The sequence below is a fragment of the Meleagris gallopavo genome, chromosome 14, assembly GCF_905368555.1.
Source record: "Meleagris gallopavo chromosome 14, MGAL_WU_HG_1.1, whole genome shotgun sequence".
Classification (NCBI taxonomy): Eukaryota; Metazoa; Chordata; class Aves; order Galliformes; family Phasianidae; genus Meleagris; species Meleagris gallopavo.
The window spans coordinates 2,545,814-2,566,758 of NC_139417.1; the positions used below are offsets into that span (position 1 = coordinate 2,545,814).

Consider the following 20,945-nt stretch of genomic DNA (forward strand, 5'->3'; position numbering starts at 1 on the left):
GTTCTCCAGGTTGATCCCCACGTGCATGGGCTGGGGCTGCAAGGTGACCCGGGCTGAATGCAGGATCACAGAATCACGGAATCTTTATCCCCAACTGCCCACTCAGCCACATCCCTCAGTGCCACATCCTCACATTTCCTGAACACTTCCAGGGTCAGTGGCACCACCAGAGGTGTACATCAGGCTGCCTACAACACAGAACGGTGCCAGGGGACTGCTGGGCAGATAGGACAGCAGCACCACACACACATTGCTCCAGCTCTGGGTCTCCTTGGGGCATCCACTGATGCAAGACGAAGAATGGGCGACCTCGGGCAAAGGCTGCTCCTCCGCAGCCCCTCGGTACAGAAGTCACAAGCCGTGCAGTGGCTGCCAGCTGCCTGGGCACGGCTCAGCCTGCCCCAGCCTGCACGCAGCCAGCCCGCACCCAGGCAGAGTGTGCACCCAGCCTTTGGCCATCTGCTGCCACCCTGTTTGTCCCGACTCACCCAGATTCACCACGCCGTAGCCTTAAAGCAGATTTTTTCTTTATTCAGAGAATCCCACACAATTACCCACACTCATGTGCAGCTTCCCCAGGCTGAGTTCCCCCAAACATTTCACACGCAGCTTTGAAAACATCGGGCGCACTTCAAGGATTTGGAAGATGCGCCGTCACGAGCAAAGCCTGCACGGACATTGGGGGGTCAGCCAGAGCAGCGGCCCTTCGTACAACGCAGGTGCAGGCTTTCCTTTATTGCAGAGCCTCCTTGGGCACCTTCTGGAGCAGCAGCTCGATGTCGTCCTGCAGCTTGATGGTCTCGAAGTGTCGGCTGTAGCGGCGGAAGGGAACGCCGTCGGGGCCCACGAGGAACTTCTCGAAGTTCCAGGAGACGTCGTTGCGGCACACCGGCGACCAGATGATGTACTGCGGGTTGGTCATCAGCGCCGAGGGGTCGTCGTGCGGGAAGGGCAGCGCCTCTCTCAGGAAGGCGAACAGCGGGTGCGCGCCCTTCCCGTTCACCTCGCACTTCTCGAACATGGTGAAGTTGGGTTTGAAGCCGTTGCCGGGCCGCACGTACTCCAGCGAGCGCAGGATCTCCTCGTTGGTGGCGTTCTCCTGCGGGGAGGAACGGCCCCGTGAGCTCCCGGCCGCGCTGCCGCCCCGCCGCCCGCCGCCCGCTCCATACCTGGTGCCCGAATTGGTTGCAGGGGAAGCCGAGCACGCGCAGCCCGCGGGGCCCGTAGCGCTGCTGCAGCTCATTGAGCTGCAGGAAGTCGCGCGTGGTGGTGCCTCAGAGCGACGCCACGTTGACCACCAGCAGCACTTTGCCCTGCAGGGAGCCCAGCGCCAGCGGCTCAGCCGCGCCCAGCGGCCGCGCCGAGATCCCCGCCAGCCGCGTTGCTGCCATGGCCGCTCCGCTCCTTCCTACAGACGGACGGACACACAAACACCCCACCCACTCCGCACCGCTTGTGTCCCGCCTCAGCTCAGGCGTGCACCGCCCGCCCCTTCCCGCGCCTCTCTGCGCTGCTTGCGGCAGAGCCGGGCAGGGCTGGGGGTGCTGGCGGTGCTCGGGAGGGGCCGCAGCACGCACAGAGAAACGCAGCGCGCTTGACTTGGAAAGGACCTCCCAGCCCCACCCCTGCCGTGGGCTGGCCGCCCTCCAGCTTACGCTGCCAGGGCCCCTCCGTGGCCTGAGGCACCTCCAGGGGCGGCACCCGCGGCTGCGGGGCGGCTCTGCGGGCGGGGGATGGGATCAGACGTGGGGTAACGAAGGGATCGCTGGCGGGGGAAGCGCGGCGGCAGAGCCGCAGCTCGTGAGCCGGAGGGGCGCGCAGCCCTTACTCGGAACCCCGAGGGCGATGAGCGGCTGTAACGGCGGCTGTAGCGCGCTGCAAACCGGTTTTGCTCAACTCATTTAAAAAAGGAAGAAGAAAAAAACCTCCACCCCAAAAAGGGAACAGACGGCAACGAGTAAGCTCAGTAACAGCGGCGGACGAAATCCCCACGGGCAGCGCAGCTGCTGGGAACTTCCTGCTCTGCCGCTGTGTCACCCCGGGCCGGGGGCAAAGGACTGCATTTGCGTGTCCAAAATAGTGCCTGCCCTCCCCCCCCTTCAAAAAGCTAATGGTATTTTGTAGGATTCGGCCTGGGTGCAGCTCGGTGCTCCCTTCCACAGGGCACTGACACAAACCCAGCTCTGCTGGCAGGGGCTCTCAGCTCCACAGCAGCTGCTGGAAATACCAACACGGGCACAGATGCTGCAGCACATCTCAGCCCGGAGAAGGCTGAGGGGTGACTTCATTGCAGCCTTTCGGTACCTAAAGGGAGCCTAGAAACAGGAGGGGAATCAACTCTTTGAAAGGGTAGATAACAGCAGTACAAGGGGAAACAGTTTTAAGTTGAAAGAAGGAAGGTTTAGGTTGGATGTCAAGGGGAAATTCTTTACTATGAGTGGTGAGGTGCTGGAACAGCTGTCCAGAGAGGCTGTGGATGCACTCCCTGGAGGTGTTCAAGGCCAGGTTGGATGGGACCCTGGGCAGGTATTAGATAGAGGTTGGTGGCCCTGCCTGCGTTGAGGGGGTTGGAGCTTCGTGATCTTTGAGGTCCCTTCCAACCTGGGCCATTCTGTGATCTCTGTGCCAGGCAGGGTGAAGGATTCCTCCTCCATGGGCAGCACTTACCAGGAAAAACACACAAAGCATTTGCAGCTGTTCCACAGCCACACCGAGAACGATTCTTCTGGTTCAGGTTGTCGGACGCTGGGCCAAAAGCCCGGAGTGAGCAATACAGACACCAGGATACAGGGAGCTTAGAAAACTGCCTTTATTCTATTAGTTGTTGGAAAAATGAAAATACAGAAAGTTTAGTTGGCTGCAGAACAGCAAGAAGTTCACAGGTTAGGAGTCTGATCACTACATGGTAACCAAACTTACACAAAAAGTTTCCTTTTTTTTTTTTATTTTTTTTTTAATTTTAGTTTTGAAACTGGGTCCAGCAATGAGCTTAAGGCAACTGAACAGTTCAGAAGCTTTGAGTGTGAGCAGGCTGTCTTTTCTCATCCCTACGGCACGTCATGGAAAAAACTCCTCCTGGCTGTGCAGACCACTTGGATCATTCCGGTGGGTCAGACTCTTACAAATGAACAGGGGAAGAGGATCAGCTGCTTTCCATTGGACTTTATTTTCAAATACAGTTTCTTAAAAAACCCAGAACACCTTAACGCAGAGGTTACAAGTAACAGTATTAGGAAATCCAATTATACAAAAAATACTACATCTAAGCTGGGGTAAATAGATTTATTTTTGGTAACATACATTTAAACTGGCACTAATTACACAGTAACTAAAAGGTAACTAACATGAAACCACAGAACCCTCACTTTTCCTTAGCTGAATGGGACTTGGTCATTTCAGAGTGATCACATTTTCAAATGTTTTACACCACCGATGAAAATCAGACCTTCCTAAATGTGATAGCACTGAAGCTACGCTTCGTTCCACATACAGCCATTAACTGTTGTACTCAATTAGAATAGGACGTTAGTTATTAAGTAGTTACAGACCAATCCTCTGTGTTGACAGCTTTTTCTCTTTCTAGAAAGAAGAAAGAAGATAGAGAATTGTCTTCAATTAGCGCCTGGCATATCCTGTGAGTGCAGAAAAGGTTGGTTAGAGGAATGTTGAGGTTAACCTTGGGTGCACAGATGAATTTGATGCAGATTGTTATAAAAATCATGGTTGGCTTCTAAATACTGGTAGCAAGATGACTCGATTTTTAATCTCTTAAGTAAATTATAGATAATGAAAAAGGCCAGTAATCATACACTAAGATTAATAAACAGCACTTCAAAATTACTCAAGTGCAGGGTGCTGCTTTGGCCATCTTCCTCTGGCCACACTTTATAAGAGAAGGCACCCGGACTTTTTCTTGCCACGCCGGGCTTGCAAAGCAGCTCTAGTGGCCATTTCAAACACCTCCCTCACACCGTCTTTGGTCTTTGCCGAACACTCCATATATCCAAATGCACCGATGCGGTTTGCCATATCTCTTCCTTCCTCAGGTTTGACAGGCTCCTGCAACAACACAAAGGAAAGTTAAAACCAAGCAATGTGCTCAGGAAGGAGCTGCACTGATTGCTTCAGAACACACACCACTGAAGCCATTTCCTTTTACAACCTGATCACAAAGTGCTCACTGTGCAGCACACAGCAGGCTGCTGATGCCCACTCGATGCTCTGGGCACAACTGAGATGCACTTTCATAGAATGGCCTGGGTTGAAAAGGACCTCCAAGATCATTGAGTTCCAACCCCCTGCTAAGTGCAGGTCGCCAACCAGCAGCCCAGGCTGCCCAGAGTCACATCCAGCCTGGCCTTGAATGCCTGCAGGGATGGGGCATCCACAGCCTCCTTGGGCAACCTGTTCCAGTGCCTCACCACCCCGTGTGAAACACTTCCTCCTAATGTCTATCCTAAACATCCTCTGTCTCCCTTTGTCCTATCACTATCCACTTTCTTCATGTCTTGTTAAAGCTCTCAGAAAGGAACCTGCCTGCTTCATTTTGGCCAGCTCTCGTCTTGTGTGCTCGTCATTCCTCAGGTCCTTCTTGTTTCCTACCAAGATGATAGGCACGTTGGGACAGAAATGCTTCACCTCCGGGGTCCACTTCTCTGGGATGTTTTCTGTTAAACAAAAAAAAAAACACAAGTGTAAGCACACCAAAACCCAGTTCTGGGGCTGGTTTTCTTGTAAAGCTTCTGCCTGCTGACTTGCAGTAATGACCTAAAACACACTGATGCCCTTATTCTACTTTCCACACCAGGTGCAAATAAACCTGTTCTGGTGATACCAAAAAGACAAGCTGATGGACACTCAAAATTTTGGTTTCTCTATGTCTCTCAGTAACCACTTGACAAGGGTTAGCACAAGATTTCAAAGAAATCAGAATGCTGATGTGAAGAGTAATGGAATGTTTGGCCTTTATCTCCAGAAGCTAAAGACAGGCACGACCCTGCAGTGTAGCTTTTTACAACACCCAAAAACCAGTATCAAACCACCGCCATGAACTCCACTCAGTGTCACTCTATGGACTAACTACAGATGCACAGAAACAAACACTGTGCCACTCATCAGTAAGGCAAGGCAAGAAATCAGAACAACCACCAGGCATTATCCCACTGGCAAAGTGTTTCACACCTCCTTTCTGTCTCCTTGTTTATTCCATAGACAACTCAGGGAGGAAGGATTTACCCATAAGATAGATTAGAGGAGTAGGGAGATCTAGTGAGACAGCTCCCAAATAACCACCAGTGAACAAATGCCACTGGTGACTGATCTTTGCAGAAAATCACTTGTTTAAGAAAATGTTACCACAAAATATGTGGCTGGGAGGCTACACTGGATGCAGTAATTACCATTTTAACTGGGACAGAAATCAAAGTTCAAGAGATGTTCTGAGTCCTTGCAATAGGAGGTACTCTACTTCCTTCTCCCCCTCTTCAGAACTGCCTTTTTAAGATCAAACACATATTTATACATCAGTCTTATATATCAAACACCAAACACTTCAGCCCTGGGCTCTACACAGGAGGTGCCACCTGATACACAAACATCTGTCTCATTTGGAGCTCAGAAATCTTAAGTCAAGCAGCTGTGTTCTCTTCTCTGCCACAAGCAGGTGCCACTCACAGGAAAGCAGAGCAGGCCATAAACCCTCAGCCTATGCAATCCCTTCCACCAGTGAGAAAGCCTCTCCTCCCCCATCCTGAGCCCTCTCCAGGTCAGGTTTCTTCCCCACCATGCAGAGAAAGAGAACTCTGTGTGTTTAGAACCTAGTAATTGGGAGTGCTTCAAATCAAACTCTCTCCTAAATAAAAAGTGTGTGCTGGGGGGGGGGGGGGAGGAGGGAAGAATGACACAAAGCTAACTTTTCCCATTTACCAAGGAAGGGAGTTGGTTAGTTTTCCTGGATATAGTGTGATCTTGAGCATGTAAGAACCTGCCATTTTCAAGGAGAAATAATAATAATAAATCAAAGTGCCAATCTGTATTGCAAGGTTCCTTAAAGATCTTAATTTATGAAAACCATACATTGCAATAAAGGCAAATTTTGAAGCCAGGAATGCTCTCATTGCAGCACGTGAGAATACCTTTTTAAGGAATGATTTCCAAAGGGAATACAGCAACGCACAGAAGCAGTTTTTCATTTAATACCGACCTACTTACCTAAACTATCAGGACTATCGATTGAAAAACACATAAGTATAACATCGGTATCTGGATAAGAAAGCGGTCTAAGTCGATCGTAGTCTTCTTGTCCTGCTGTATCCCACAAAGCCAACTCCACCTGCAGCAGAAAGACCAGGGCAGTCAGCCACGTGATAGGGAAGCTGTGATTCTGGAGCAAGTAACCCAAGCATAGTGCACAAGGTATTCCAGTCAATACCTCTCAGGAGGAGAACAGAACTTTGACAACAGAACTATTAGAAACTGCCTGTCCCATAACCCCAAATTGATTTCTTGCAGCTTATGAGACCTCCCCTTACATCCACGCCTCACGTCAGTTCTCTGAAAGGCCTCGAATGCTACCAGCAGAAAAGCAAGATGGGGATTAAGGGGACCCAGCTGCACAGGGCTGAGAAGCCATTCGATAGGCATTCCAGGAATACCAGCTGTCAGCAGAAGAGGACTCTCTAAGTATAAACTTTTTAGGATTATGCATATTTTCAATTGGTTTACAGCTGGAACCCGTAGTGACAAAAATGTCAAGCTAATACCTATTTGTGCACAAATTCTTACAACTCCACCTGAGCAGAAATGTAAGCTTGCCATTTGCTTTGGAACACAGCTGGTTTGTGCACAAAGCTTCTTGTGAGCGATTTTATTCGGTTCTGAGTAACGTTCTCGGTATTTACACTTCTATTTTACTCTTCTCCTTTAGACTCCTAGGTTCCAAAACTGCAGAAAAAAGTCCACAGCAGCTCAAATAGAGACAGACAGAAGTGGAACTCAAATGTGAGCTTGAACAGGCAATGCAAACGTCTGTAATGCTGTAAAGATGCAATGCCTTATTTGCAGACATACAGAACACCGTGACATAAATATAGGAGAATGACTCCTCAGAGCAATCACTGCATTCACAGCTGCTAATGTGAATTTGGTGGCAAACACTCACACTTTTTACAGAGGTATCTGCTGCAGGTTCCCTCACATGATGCTCATATCAGCTCCTTCGCACCGTCTGAACAAACACATCCCACAGCATCACCGTTCTCATGTGGCACTGTGCATTTCTGGGAATGCTTTTCTAAGAGGACAGCAGGCATGCATCCCTGAGACAGTGCAGCCTGAAGCACTGCTCCACTGCAGCTTTTGTAACCAAGTTGTCAGAACACAAAGCGCTTGGATAAAATGTCATCTGCTTATCAAACAGGCACTGACATTTCCACAGCAGAAAACGCACTGCTCGAGCTACTCGTGCCATTTTTATCTAGTGCTGGTGGCACAGAGCTGCACACAGCTGGAATGGCACAGCTCTCTGGCCCACCCACTGAGAGACGCAGGGATTCAGGCAGAAGGGAGTGAGGCCATGTGATTGGGTGATAAGAGAGAAAAAATGAACGTCAGATGTATTTTAAACAACAATTTAAGATCTTGTATCTCAGATACGATAGAGCAACTGTAGAAATTGTAATTGTGGAGGGAAATGTGTCTTTATGCTAGCCTAAAAGGATTTCTTTTCTATTCTATCCACACCATAAGAGAGAAGAGCTCTTTTCAGACTTAGATAGCATAAAGTGTAATGACTAAAACAATAATTAATCCATACTTCTGACAGTAGGAAATCAAATGTAACAGAACACCCATAACTGGCTCTGATCTTGGCCCAAATCAGAACTGAAACTAAGCAGCTCCAATGAACATCACTGCACCTGAACTACAAGTGACAGGAAAGTATTCTGACTGTGCCTGAACCTACAGTGAAGGGACAGTGGAGGAGGCACAGGGGAGCTCAGCACCACAACCTGCCACAGAAGACCAGGAAGGTCAACTGTGTGATAATAAACAGACACGTGTCATGCTTGCCAAAATTTTGAAAGTAGTTGGCCTTTTGAGGTACAAGGCTCCAGAGTACACTGCAAAGTGCCTGTTTTACACAGCAAATGCCACTCAGTGTGACACAAATGCAGAATGCAACGTACTTGGCTTTCAGATTGCAGACTTCTGAAGGCTGGTTCCTGTAGCAGGGGTATGGGGGGTTTGTTTGGCAAACAAAGGGACTCAGAGGTCACATAAATTCAAAACTGCTCTTCAAAGTATTGAAAATAAAATGTATGAGCAATACATTCACAAAAGAACTAAAAATGAAGCTTGGTGAGCACGCCTGGCTGCTAAGATCTGCATTCTTGCAGACAAGTAGGACAGATGCTGATGAACACTACAAAAATGAAATCCCTTTGAAGTCTGCCAGTCATCTGTTCCAAAGAGGATTCTGCACGTTGCCAGGAGCGGGTAGGAAAAAATACTGCTCCAGAAACTTGTCTTTGTCCTCACAACTGCAGGACCCGATCAAGGCAGGGCTGCCCTTTTGCAGCCCCAATGTGTTGGGGCCTGGTGTTCTCAGCACATCTGTGCTCCAGCACACCAAATTTACCTGCCAGAACTGCTTCTTTTTCAGAATCTCAAATTGTAGGGGGTTAAAAATATGTTGTAACAAGAAATACGCTGTAAACAGACATTGGATATGAGCAGGGCAGTATTTTTACTGCATGCAAACAAGATCTATTTAAAAATAAATCGACAAAATGGGTACTAAAAGCACCTGTACTGCCCACTTATTAAAGAAGCATGCTGATCTCTACGGTGTTCTGAATAAATGCACGTTCATTTTGATTACCGTAAGCATGTATACATACCTGCTTTCCATCCACTTCAATATCTGCTACATAATTTTCAAAGACGGTGGGAACATAGACTTCAGGGAACTGGTCTTTGCTAAACACAATCAGCAGACAGGTCTTTCCACAGGCACCATCGCCCACTATAACCAGCTTTTTTCGAATGGCTGCCATAGCTGAAACACAAGAGGACAACTTATTAATCCTTCCATCGCAGCTTTTATTTGAGATGCTAATAATTAGCAATTGTTACATTTCCAATCAGCAAGAACTTCTAAATCGAGTCTCTCTGCTCAGTATAGAGACACATCTGGATAAACATCCCCATCTTTTTAAGAAAATCATCATGCTGGTGAGGCACCGGGCATGGAAGTGGCAGAAGGGAATGGAAATCAGCATGTTTTAGCACTGTCTTGCCTGATCTGGAGTTTGAGACATGAAACTCCACAGAAACCAAGAGAGCACATTCTGAGAAGCGTGTTTTAGACAATCCAGTGAGCAGCACTTCAGTTTGAGGACACTGACACTCTCCCCAGGCTGAGCTGTCCCAGCGACCCAGTGCCAGAAGGCTTGGTGAGTCACTGGGGCTGGGAAGTGCCCTACTGCCACGTCAGAGTGCTCACAGAAGGATCTCCAGGTCTCAGCCCGCTCCTCCAGTTACAGGCAGCACGCTGCAAAGGGCTGGGAAGCACACAGCTCACTCCTGGATGGCACGGCCAGTAGCTCCTTGTGGGCTGCTGGGATCTCTGCTGCTTCCTCCTGGAAGCATCCCCTCAGTAGCAGTCAAAAGAACAAAAGGAAATGGCAGAAACTGCTAGGAAAGCAACAGAAGGACAACATAGTATCAAGAATGGAAGGAAAGCTGGAAGAGGTTTAACAAAAGCTGAAGTCAGGGTGGGGCTGAATGAGATGACCATGCTGGAGTTGGCAAACATCTACAGAGTCAGGAGTGGCCCAAACAGTGTGGATAGACACTGACTGCTTGTCATCACTTCCCACAGATGACTATGAGGGAGTGATACAAAGGCAGCAGAATGGAGTCCAAGCCCACCAGAGGGCAACAGGGACCTGGGCAACTCCAGCAAGGGGATGTGGGCACAAGAAACGCATGCGGCCCTAACGGAGACTGGGCAGTTTGTGGAAGCAGCTTCCTGCACAGGTTCAAGAATGCAGAAACTACACCTGAATTAGAAAATCCCTGCATCAGAAAGTTCTCTGAGACTGAAAGTCCTTGGAAGCACTGTATATACACATACATACTTCTCTTTTCTCCTCAGACATTTATTTGTTCCCACTGCAGGAACGAGACAGATATAAGGAGGGGCTGGGCTGCACGGGAACGGAACAGGACAGAACCACACTGACTTCCTTCTGCATACAGGGAGGGCACTTTGGGGGCACCCTGAGACACCCCACAAAGCTTCCCAGCCATGGAGCCAACAGCCACACTGCCATTATACCCATTTTATGACCAACTGCACACTCCCAGAGGTAACTTGTACTGTGACGAGCCCAGTACAAAGCTCACAGGGATGGCTGGTGCTGCTGGCGAGGGGAGAAAGGCTTGAGGAAGCAGAGAGAAGAATACAGCCAAAACATTTCCTCCTTTCCACCTCTTCTCTCGCCCTCGGAAATTAAGCAAATAAAAAGATAAAACTAACCACCTAAAGGCAATCTTCATGGCCAAGCAGCAGTGGTTGTTAGAGGTTCTGAGCTTCTGCTGGGGCTGCCAATAAGGAAAGACCCTTCAGCCATTAGTCAGCAAGGGCTTGGGGACTCCTGGAGCACAGCTACATCAGACAACTGCTGTAATCCAAATCTCTCTCTAAAATGGGCTACATTCACCTTATAAATACACATGCACGCATCTGTGTTATTTACCTTAGGGCTTTAGGGTTATTTTTACATTTGTGGAAGGTTTAAAATGATACATGCCTTAAATGGGTTCTCTTTCAGTGGCTTTAGATGGTTTTGAGTATTTCTAGCAACGGTAATATTTGATTTTACTGAACTGGAGATCATCTGTCCTCTGCACCAAGTCACAATCAACTGCATAAGCTCTGTCCCCTGCCAGCTCTCTCCGTGACCCTTCAGAACCACAATGCTGAGCCCTAAGGACCCCTGGAGCAACCTGCTTCTGCACTCTGCTGCCTCTGAGCATACCTCCCCTGCAGCCTGCCCTCAGCCTTCCTTATGTAATGTAAGCCCATTACCTCTTATCCTACTTGACATGGGCGCGGGACAACAGCTTATTCCCTTTCTCCAGTGCATACCCTCCCTCAGCCTTCTCTGCAGGCAAACCCATCCCAGCTCATCCAACGCTTCTTTGCAAACTGTGCTTCTCATGCTTCCCTGCTCTGTTTTGCACACACTCACCAGAACATGGGGACCAAAGAGTGCACACAGTGCTTCACTGACATGAACCAACACAGACCTTTAAGGAGGGAGCACTGCTGCTGCCTCTGTAGCACAATTTGTGTCCACAGCAATGATGCTGCAAGTCCCCAAAAAATCCAACCAGTTTTGTTCTTCGCTGGACAGCACATATATGGCCATGACAACAGCACCCTGCTCTCCACGGCAGCTAGAAGGGATCGTCAGGGCTGGCAAACACTGAGAACAACATCTGGATGGCACAAATGAGAAGGAATCTGAGTGCTTGCAGCAGGACCACATCTTAGCAATCTGTATCACTGGGACAAGGCTAACAGCACACGCAGCATTTGAGGTCCTCTGCACTTTGGCACGCTCTGCTTTTCTTAACCAGGTATTCTGAAGGCTGGATATACACCCATTTGGTGCAGAAAGCAAGGAGTGTTTTGCTAGCCAACGAAGCTGTAAGACGGGCAGCACCCAGGCTACACACACGCTGCATTTGCTGCAGTGCAGCCAACATGCAGCTCCAGTCAGGTGTGAGAAGAGATTCAAATGGAAGAAATTCCAGATGAGGACACCCTCCCAGCCTTCCCCAGGTACCACAGGAGCTGCAGTTCCTCTCTTGGCACAGAGCTGACAGCACAAGGAGCTCCTGTTTGCTCAGCTGCCACACTAATACCCTTGTTACACGGGGCTATTTCCAAGCGCAGCACTCACGCAGCATAAAGCCCTGCTTGTTACAAGAACCTACTGAACACTCCCAAAGAATGAAAAGATGGGGAAAGTAATTTTTTTCTGTGTTTTAAATATATTCTGCCACCCACTCCCCCGAAGCATTATTGTTTAATGCAGCAGAACCTGCCCCTTTAGTTCAGCACACACATTATTTTCCCAGGGGAACGCTGGCAGTGCCCCCCCTCCTGCAGACCCCAAAGTCACACTCAGAAGGGAGGCCCATGGGCACACTCCAAAGGTGGATATGGCCGTACCCCACAGCCCAGGTGTGCCTCTCCAGCTCTGCATCTCCACCCTGGAGAAAGTAATAAAGGGGAATTAAACCCTTTCCCACCACACAGGTATCCTCACTATGCTTCGTGTCACTGACCCGTTGGCCACTACCAACTTTATGTTGCTGCTATGCCACGCAGGCAGACCCGAGGTGTTTTGCCCAAACAGATCACTGTTTTGATAAAAAATAAAAAAAATAAAAACACAGCAGCAGCCCAGCAGCCCCATTCAGGACACTTCTGCTGCTGGGAGCAAAAATACACTTTAAATTCTTTCCCACCTGATGTTGCTAAAGCCCTCCAAACCAAGGTGCTGCAGAGTTTCGGCATCTTGCAGGCAGCTCTGCTGCTGCCTCCCGCACGTTGAGCACCAGGCAGACCGATGCCCGGCACTCTCTGTGTGCCCCTAAACCCAGCCAACCCTGCTGGGGTGGGGCAGAACCCTGCCAGGGCCTGTGTTCCGTTCTAAAATATTCCCTTCTGTGAGGACAGAGGGGGAGGAGTTTCTGCAGTGATTCTGGAGAGGGGGAGGGCAGGGAGAGATGAGCAGGCTGCTCCCACCGCTGTCTTTTGGCATACAAAAGGAGAATGACCCAAGTCTCAGAGCAGTTTGGAATGGAAAGCAGAGCAGGTCTGCTCGTACAGCAGCTGCATGCTGTGAAGGGACTAGGGCTGAGTATGGAGCATTTGGGTGGGGGAATGGTACCGAGAACATCATCAGAAGGAAGAAGAGGATGACAAAGGCTGTAACTGCCCAGTCCCCCTTCTTCCAGTCCAGCCCAGGTCCCACAGATCTGCCAACAGGACAAAGCATCCCAGTCTTTTTCTCCTTCCATCTCCCATAGAAAAACGTCACTGACTGCACATCTTTCCCCCACCACATCTTTACATTAATGAAAGTACATATAACACTGCAGAGCCTACTGATGAACTGCAGTTCACACTGCCTTTGTCAGCTCCTCTCAGCATGCAGAGCTCACACAGGATGGGCCCCACACTCAGCCAGCCATGCCTGTGAAGTAAAGGAAACTGTGACCCCAATTCACCTCTTACAGAAGCTGCAAAACAGGTTTGCAATCGGTCTTGGGACTGCAATGAAAGGAAGGGAGGAAAGAGACCGATTCAGCCACACAGAGGAGTTAGGTTTAACCCCAAGAATGACATACACCAAAACACGCTGCAAGCACCTAATTATTGCCATTATATCCAAAGACATCCAGGACAGGGCTCATCTACACTGCACTGAAAGCAAAGTCTGACCAGCTCAGAGAGATTACACCTGTGTGATGCCACGTACAGCACGGAGCGCAGTGGGCTAGGAGGATGCCTCGGCCCCAGGACACCAGGATACAAGCACTGAAAACACGAATGCTGCAAGGTGATGGTCAACACAGCTTGTTTCAATAATAAACAGCTGCTTGATTGTGTGCAAATTGGCCTGTGGACATTCATTCTCACATTCCATGTGTTGCTGTTGAGGCTTTCGGGAAATAACATATTCTTTAGGGAGCATGGAGAACATGAGGCAGTTTTGTTTGACAGCACTGCAGAATAGTTCTAACTACTGTGCACCACAGTAAGAAAAGATGGTTTTTTTTTTTTTTTTTTTTGGAGGCTTATATTTGAAATATAGCACTCAAAACAGTCCCAGAGCTGGCAAAACACAGGGCACGCTACTGATGCGGCACGTCATATGCAATCCTTAATGGAAATTTTCTATTACTGGACTGAAATACAATTGAAAAATGCCACAGAAGGATGGCACAGCTGTCAGCAGGACTAAGTGCTGGACCCCTGGCATCCAAGCACAACGTTTGGCTTTCTGCTCACGGGTTGTTCTGACTGCTAGCCATGCTCAAGCCTGGCAAGTTTTACTAGTTTGGGAAATGCTTTGCAAACAGAGCCACCCATTTCCAGAGCCATGCAGCTGCGCTAAACCCCAGGTAACAAAGCTCAGCAGGCCCAGGTCACTGATTACTGATAACCCACTCACTCCCCTGCAGCACATCTCCTGCTGCAACAGGAGAACTGCAAGCAGGGGCAGCTCAGTGCATCAGAATCCAAATGCATCAGTTCTGTGGCAGCTTTTGTGAACCCTTAATGCTGATGTATTTTATACAGAGCAAGAAAGAGCCAGCCAGCCAAACTGGAGCTTTACAGGCACGAGCATCCCACGTGTGTCAGTTACATGTTGCTAGTGCTGCCCACGTTGCTGCAGTGCAGGAGAGTGCAAAGCTCCCCAGGACACCGGGTTGGCACTCAGCACCAGATCAGCGCTGGAGGTTTTGTGTGACACCCCAGCACCGGATTCCTCGTATCGGATGGCAGCCTTTGCCCTTGCTTTCCTCTTCAGGAGGAATCCCGTGTGACAACACGCAATGCATCTGACCCCTAGAGAAAACTGCTTCTGATTGTGATATGCTTTCTGGATTTCTCGCCACTGGCTCTCCACCCACTGGGGCTTTACAGGAACAAAGCCAGGGCACCAACCCCAGCCTGCCTCCCGCCCTCCACTGTGGGCAGCTGCAAGGCAGAGAGCTGGCAGAAGGGCAGGGAGAAGAAAGAGGAAGGAACAGCATCCTGCACGGCTCCCTGGGCAGCTGCACACCCCCCGCCCCCCCCAGCCAGGCCAGACGCCTCCGAACCCGCGCACAGCTCCGGGCTCTCAGCCTGCAGGAGGAGGGAGCTCCCGCAGCTTAATGACACACTGTGAGTAAAGCCACTTCCTTCCAACTCAGAACCATCCCTATTCATTTCTCTCACTGCCACCCAACTCCCAGGCAGGCACAGAGGAGCAGGCCACCTCCCTCGCCCTTTCTGCTTCTAGCACGAAGGAGCACCCACTGCTGTGGCTCTTGCTCTGGCAGCACTTGCACTTTCTGCACCCGGGTAAGGTTTTACTTGCATCTTCCCCCTTTGCAGGTCTCTTAATTCCTCCATCTGCTGCTTGGTGCACCTTGGAACCCCAGCCTAGGAGCTGAGTGCCCCACAGGCACAGGCTCTACAGCCCCTTCACATTGAATACAAGACGTACTAATTTTATAGCAGCTCAGTTCTTCCTGAAAGCAATGCGCAATCACATCGAAGGCCAAGAGAACACCTGCACTTAAGAACAGAACTGAAACAATTAACACTAATCGTTTCTCAGACCTTGATGAGTGACAGTGCCTTAATTCTTTTCTGAACGCTTTGTTACTTGTTCCATTATTGTACCTGGGATTGATGTCTTACTCCGATGGGATTATAATCATTAAGGCTGTCCTACTTCTCTTGATTATTAGCACTCTTCCAGACTCCTTAAATCACTGCAGTAGTTCAGGAGCTTTCCAGAAAAACACATCCATACAGAACCCCCCCACTAGGCCAGAGCTTCAAGCTGAGCCACACACAGAGCAGAGGTGTAAGCCAGCAGCTCCAAAGCACACAGTGATGTTCCATCCTTCCTACTGACGGAGGTTATGAAGACATCTGTGAGATCTGACACCTCCTGGATTAGGCTCCTCCTCGACCTCCCTTTCCCCCAACGAGGCACTTTCTGTGCCTTCCAGCCTGTTTTTCTACTTTCTGCTTTCAGTTTCTACTATTCTCCTGTCCCATCCGTACGGCTTTCCTGCATTACGCTGTAAATGCAAAACAGAACAGATGCTTTCATTTCCCTTCCAGGCCAGGTTACTCAGTTAAATCACTTTCAACACTTGCTTACAGAAAAACATCACAAAGTGAGGTTCCCAAAGTGTTTGGTTTTTTTTTTTTTAGCCAACTCAAGCCCTAACAGCTAAAGCTGCAATATGCACAAGCAGAACCCTCCATCCAAACACTGGCACCAAGTGCCCTGTTGTCCAAATGCCAAACCTAGCGAGATCCTTCTGGGCTCCCACAAGCTCCCTTTGCTCCTGCCAGGCTCCCCACTGTGCCACCCTCCTCCATGTTCTTCCAACAGTTATGGGATGGATGCTGCTCTACACCCAGGGAAGAAGCTAACTGCAGCATTTCTCCTCTGGTCCACGGCAGGACACCCTCCCACCCTGCCCCAAGCCAGGGCTATGAGGCTGGAAGGATTTAACTTGAGGGTGCACAGCTCCATCGCCCCTCCACACGCCTGTTGCTTTGCCCCTGCTGACCCTCTTTGTTATCAGCACACACGAGAGCACTTCTCTTATGCAATACTGAGTCCCAAGATTACTCCGCACAAAATGAGATTAGGGCTTAATATTGAGGTAATTATAGTAGATCTTTGGATTTCCAATCAGGCGTGCGACCTGTGGGACGCTCAGCATTTGGGCCAGCTTTCTGCTCAGTGTCCCCTCCAGATGCCCACCAGCTCCACGGGCACCTAAGATTACCAAGGGCAGGAGAAGGAAATGCTCAGCTACAAGCTTATTTTCCCAGTTTCCAGCTTGGGCGTTCCTTGCTTTGCAATCTTTGTGCTCAGCAGCACGCCTGACAGTGCTTTCTTCCATGATTTCACTCGCATGGTCCTGAAGCTCCAAAAAAATCACGGCCACTCAGAGCATTTTGTGGGGCTGAGCTGGAGGGTTCAGCTCTAGGCACCCCCTGCCTTATGTCCAGTCGCCCTCATTAGCCTCTCATCTGCTCCCCTTGGCATTCTGCACCCCAAGCCCCTTCTCATGCACAGCATTCAGGACATCAGTGGGCTGTGATCTGAGATCCACGATGCCATCCTGTTTTCTTACTGGCTCCTCTTCCCAGAGCTCCTCAATCAATCACTGCCAAACATTAAACTTGATTTCCACTGAACAGTGACAAACTTTTCCTCATAAGTGGCAATAATTAACTCTCACCCCACCAAATTAAGATTATTTCTTCCCCCTGATTTGCATTTACCTGGAGTGAAATGCATTTCACGCTTTTCCTTCTTTCATTTAGTATCCAAAGGCCTGGGCTGCAGTTCCTCCTCCTCACTTTCTGTCTTTCCTTCCCAGACTACTCAACACCCACCCCACCTTCAGACCTCACCAGATCCTCTGGCTGCACTGAGCACATCCCCACACCTCCCCTCTGGGTGCTTGCAGGGCATTCAAACACTTGGGTACACTCACACACTTCCTTTGCAAAAGCCACACCGATTTCACCCACTGTAAGTGATTAATCTCTTTCCATTTTTTTTTTCCATTAAAAAAAAAAAAAAAGGCATTGAACTCTGTGACCTCCTACTGAACTATTTTTAAGAACTGATACCATGCAAGCCATCTTCAGTTTCTCTGCCTTTGAGAATTAAGCAAGAAGTCACATAGCACAGCCACCAATGCAGCTGCTGGATTCCCAAGTTCCTTTGGAAACCCTTGGGCACGTACCACCCAGCTCTGGCACTTTGTAAAGATGTTTATCTCTCTTCTCTAAAAGAACCTCTTTGCTGACAGTGCTTCAAGCAGGGAGAGATCTTCCAGCGAGCGCTGTTCTGGCAGAGAAACCTCTTTGGACTCCACAGTAAGCAAAAAGGACGCTTGTAAATCCATTCATTTTCTTCTGATGGCTTTAGCACCAAATATTTCTGTCACCTACCCACCCTCCTGGCTTCAGCAAGCTTCTTGCTTCCAATGGGCTTGGAAAACAACGTATTCTTTTGCTATCAGCATGATGTTGCTGAAGGCCTTTCTGGCCGGCCCTCATGCTTTTCAGTGGACTTGAAGGTGAGAGCTCACGTCCTAATTCACTTTCCTGGTCAACTTCATGACTTGAACTGCATCCCTGACAGTTACTTTATCACAAACTGCATGCTCATTCTCCTCTGTCAACGTTCCACAGTATAATTCAAAATCTTCCCAGCAACACATTTGATTTAAAGTACAGAAGCTGAGCTCTGCTGTGGTTTACATGGAAGCCAGCCTTCTCCAACAGCTTTTGGGCTGAGCCAAGGCACTTTGTCAGCACCAAGATCCTCCTGTCAGAGCTCTCTCATCTCACACGGCTTGTGTGTGATGACACACTTGACAGGGCAGATAGGTGAAAAACAAAGAGCCTTCAGGTGTAAAACACGCGTCAGATAGAACTTTAGCAAGGAATGCAAGCGTTCAAACCGCTGTCACACAAATCCCTGCCACAAGCAAAGGCCATAAAATCCTTTGCCTTCCTAAAAGCAGTGAAGGTGAGGAGGAGGAATCGCTTTCTGCAGAGCATAGGAGGACCCATCCACACTGACAGCTCCAGCTGAGACAGAGGGCTGCAAAGCACTGCTGCCTTACTGAGCAAGGAGACCACAGGCAGTTTCTGATCAACAACAACAACAAAAAAAAAACACAACAAAACCCAAGCGTTAGAGCTGGAGGAAAGAGAAACCTGCATTTGTTGTGGGAGCACAGCCCAGCCCTATACAGTGACACCAGGCACACCAGTGACACCGTCTGCTCCTCCCTACAGACCATACCCATGGCTGGTTAGAGAAGAGCAAATCCTGCTCCAATGTTCTTTACATGATTCAAATGCCTTAAGGAGAAGTTGCTCTAAGGATATCTTGGTTATTTCACCACCTCTTAGCATCCTTTCTAAGTAAAAACATAGAGACAGGAAAAGGACAGAAGAGAGAGAGAGGACGGGCAGATGTGAGCTGCTCTACCACTTCCCCTGCACTTGCAGAATCCTCCCCACGCAGCTCAGAACAGGCAGAGAACAGATCTCACCAAGGTCAGAAGGACCCGGACACCTGGCACTGCTGCTGAGCAGCTGAACAGCAAGCCAGGGTAACAGCACCCATGGCCTGAAAGCAGCTCTTCACCAGCATTTCTTGGGGAGTATGCACACGAGCTGTTCCAGGCTTCAGTAGCAAAGGTTAGGCAGTGTTTGGTTGGGGAATGCAGCACTGCAGCCAGCAGAGAGCAGGAGGATGCAGTGGTGGTAATGCAGCAATCAGGGCAGGAGAGCACACAAAAACAGGGTAAAGCAGGGCCAGAGGGATAAAGAAATGAGAAAACGGTGAAAACAAACAAGTCACCGTGAAAAAACTGAGGAAAGGCATTTCTAAACCCTTCCAAACCATCAAACTGTTTCCATTTGGAATTCACTTATCTGAAGGGCCATCTCCAGCCCTACATCCTGGTGGCAGCTGAGACCACAGAGGATGTTTTTACCGTCAGTTCCTGGCTCAGGGAACTCCCCGCCTCCGGCAGTTGCTGTGGCACAGGGCCAGGGCAGGGAGCTCCGGGGGACAGCCCTGCACTCAGCTCCTCAGCCCTAAGCACTTCATACCAGTAGTGTAAAACAAGACAAATTGCCCATTAAAAAATAATTCATTCATCCAGCTTTTACGCTGGATATGCTTTTAAGCGTTCTACAGAGCTAATTAAAATGAAATCAGGCTAACAGAAGGTTTTGGGTTTTTTTTTCTTTTTTTTCTTTTTTCCTTAAACGTGAGGCTTTGATCCAAACCAAAGCTGGGAGCATTCAGTATATCTGGAACAGAAGCACAGAGCTGCATGGCCACAGGCCCAGGTGGGATGAGCAGGGTGGGAGGAGGACTCAGAGATGGACTGGGAGAGCCTTCCATAAAGGGCTTCCATGGACGAGATTCTCAGGGAGCGGTAGAGCTCATATTCCTCTACTAAAAGAAATTCAGGGCTAAAGCCCTTGGCATCGCAGCCCGTAATACCTGGAGTCATAGATAATGGTTAGAAGGAACCAAACTAATTTTTGATGTTTCTCAGATAAGAAGATGATGACAGAACCGTGGCTTTAAACTACAAGACGGGAGATCTAGGAGAGACGTTAGGGGTAAATTCTTTGCTCAGACGGCGGCGAGGTGATGCCGCCCAGAGCTGCGGGTGCCATCCCTGGAGGTGCCTCAGGCCACGGAGGGGCCGCGGGCAGCCCGAGCCGGGGAGCGGCCAGCCCAAAGCAGGGGTGCGACTGCGCGATCCCCGCCGGTCCCCCCGCGCCCGCCCCACACCGGAGCCCACTGCCCGGCCGCGGGCCCGGCCCGGCTGCCCCCGGCTCCTCCCGCGCTCGCCGCCCGCGCGCCCCGCCCGGCCCCGCCCCCCCCGCGCTCTCGCGGCGCCGCGCGGTGACGTCACCACGGCGGGCTGCCAGTCACGGTGCCGCCCCGCCGCCCGCTCGCGCCCCGTGGCGGAGCCGCCCGACCCTGCGCCTCTCCCGGCCCGGCTCCTCACCGCCGGTGGGCCCGGCAGGCCGCCGCGGGGCGCCCCGTCGCACGGCTACCCCCGCACGACGCCCCGCCCTCCTCCCCCCTCCCATCCCCTCCCCCGCCGCCTGGAAAGGCCCCGTTACCGATCCCGGAAACTTCGGGGCGCTCCGCCGAGCGGCCGAGCCGCTCCCCGCCGCCTCCCCTTTGTGCGGGCGGAGAGGCCCGGCCGCGGCGGCGAGGAGCCGGGCCCGGTTCGAAGAAACTCAGCCGCCCCCGCCCGCCGGCGGCCGCGCGGGCTCCCGTCGGTCGGGCGGGCCCCACCCGAGAGCCGCCGCCGCCGAGGCGGGGGAAGCCGGACGGCCGCTCCCGAGCGGCCGAGATCCCCGTCCCGGTACCTGCGGCCTCCGCTGGCTCCTACTCCCGCCGCTTCCTGCTCCACAGGCCCGAGCTCGAGCGGCGGCGAACGGAAACGGGCGGGGCGGGGGCGTGCGCGCTCACCGGGCCCGGCGCGACGCGGCGCGGCGCTGCGCTCCTCAGCCGGCCCCGCCCCGCCCGGCGCGCGCGCCCGAGCGCGTCCCCGCCTCG

The 20,945-nt window shown here is 50.7% G+C and overlaps 2 protein-coding genes across 3 annotated transcripts; both read right to left on the reverse strand.

The window, feature by feature from the left end:
- Nucleotides 1–505: 505 nt before the first annotated feature.
- On the reverse strand, nt 506–1,428 carry GPX1 (glutathione peroxidase 1). Its single transcript, NM_001308652.1, is given in 2 exon segments — nt 506–1,099; nt 1,170–1,428. Coding segments are annotated over 2 exon segments (588 nt in total). The 5' UTR covers nt 1,392–1,428; the 3' UTR covers nt 506–733.
- A 1,357-nt stretch (nt 1,429–2,785) lies between these two features.
- On the reverse strand, nt 2,786–20,898 carry RHOA (ras homolog family member A). 2 transcript variants are annotated; one of them, XM_085235387.1, is made up of 5 exons: nt 20,756–20,898; nt 8,901–9,058; nt 6,211–6,331; nt 4,537–4,667; nt 2,786–4,059 (listed from the first exon to the last, which is right to left on the reverse strand). In XM_085235387.1, exons 2-5 carry the CDS (start codon nt 9,054–9,056, stop codon nt 3,886–3,888), a joined length of 582 nt encoding a protein of 193 aa, XP_085091513.1. In that variant the 5' UTR covers nt 9,057–9,058; nt 20,756–20,898; the 3' UTR covers nt 2,786–3,885.
- Between the last annotated feature and the right edge of the window lie 47 nt (nt 20,899–20,945).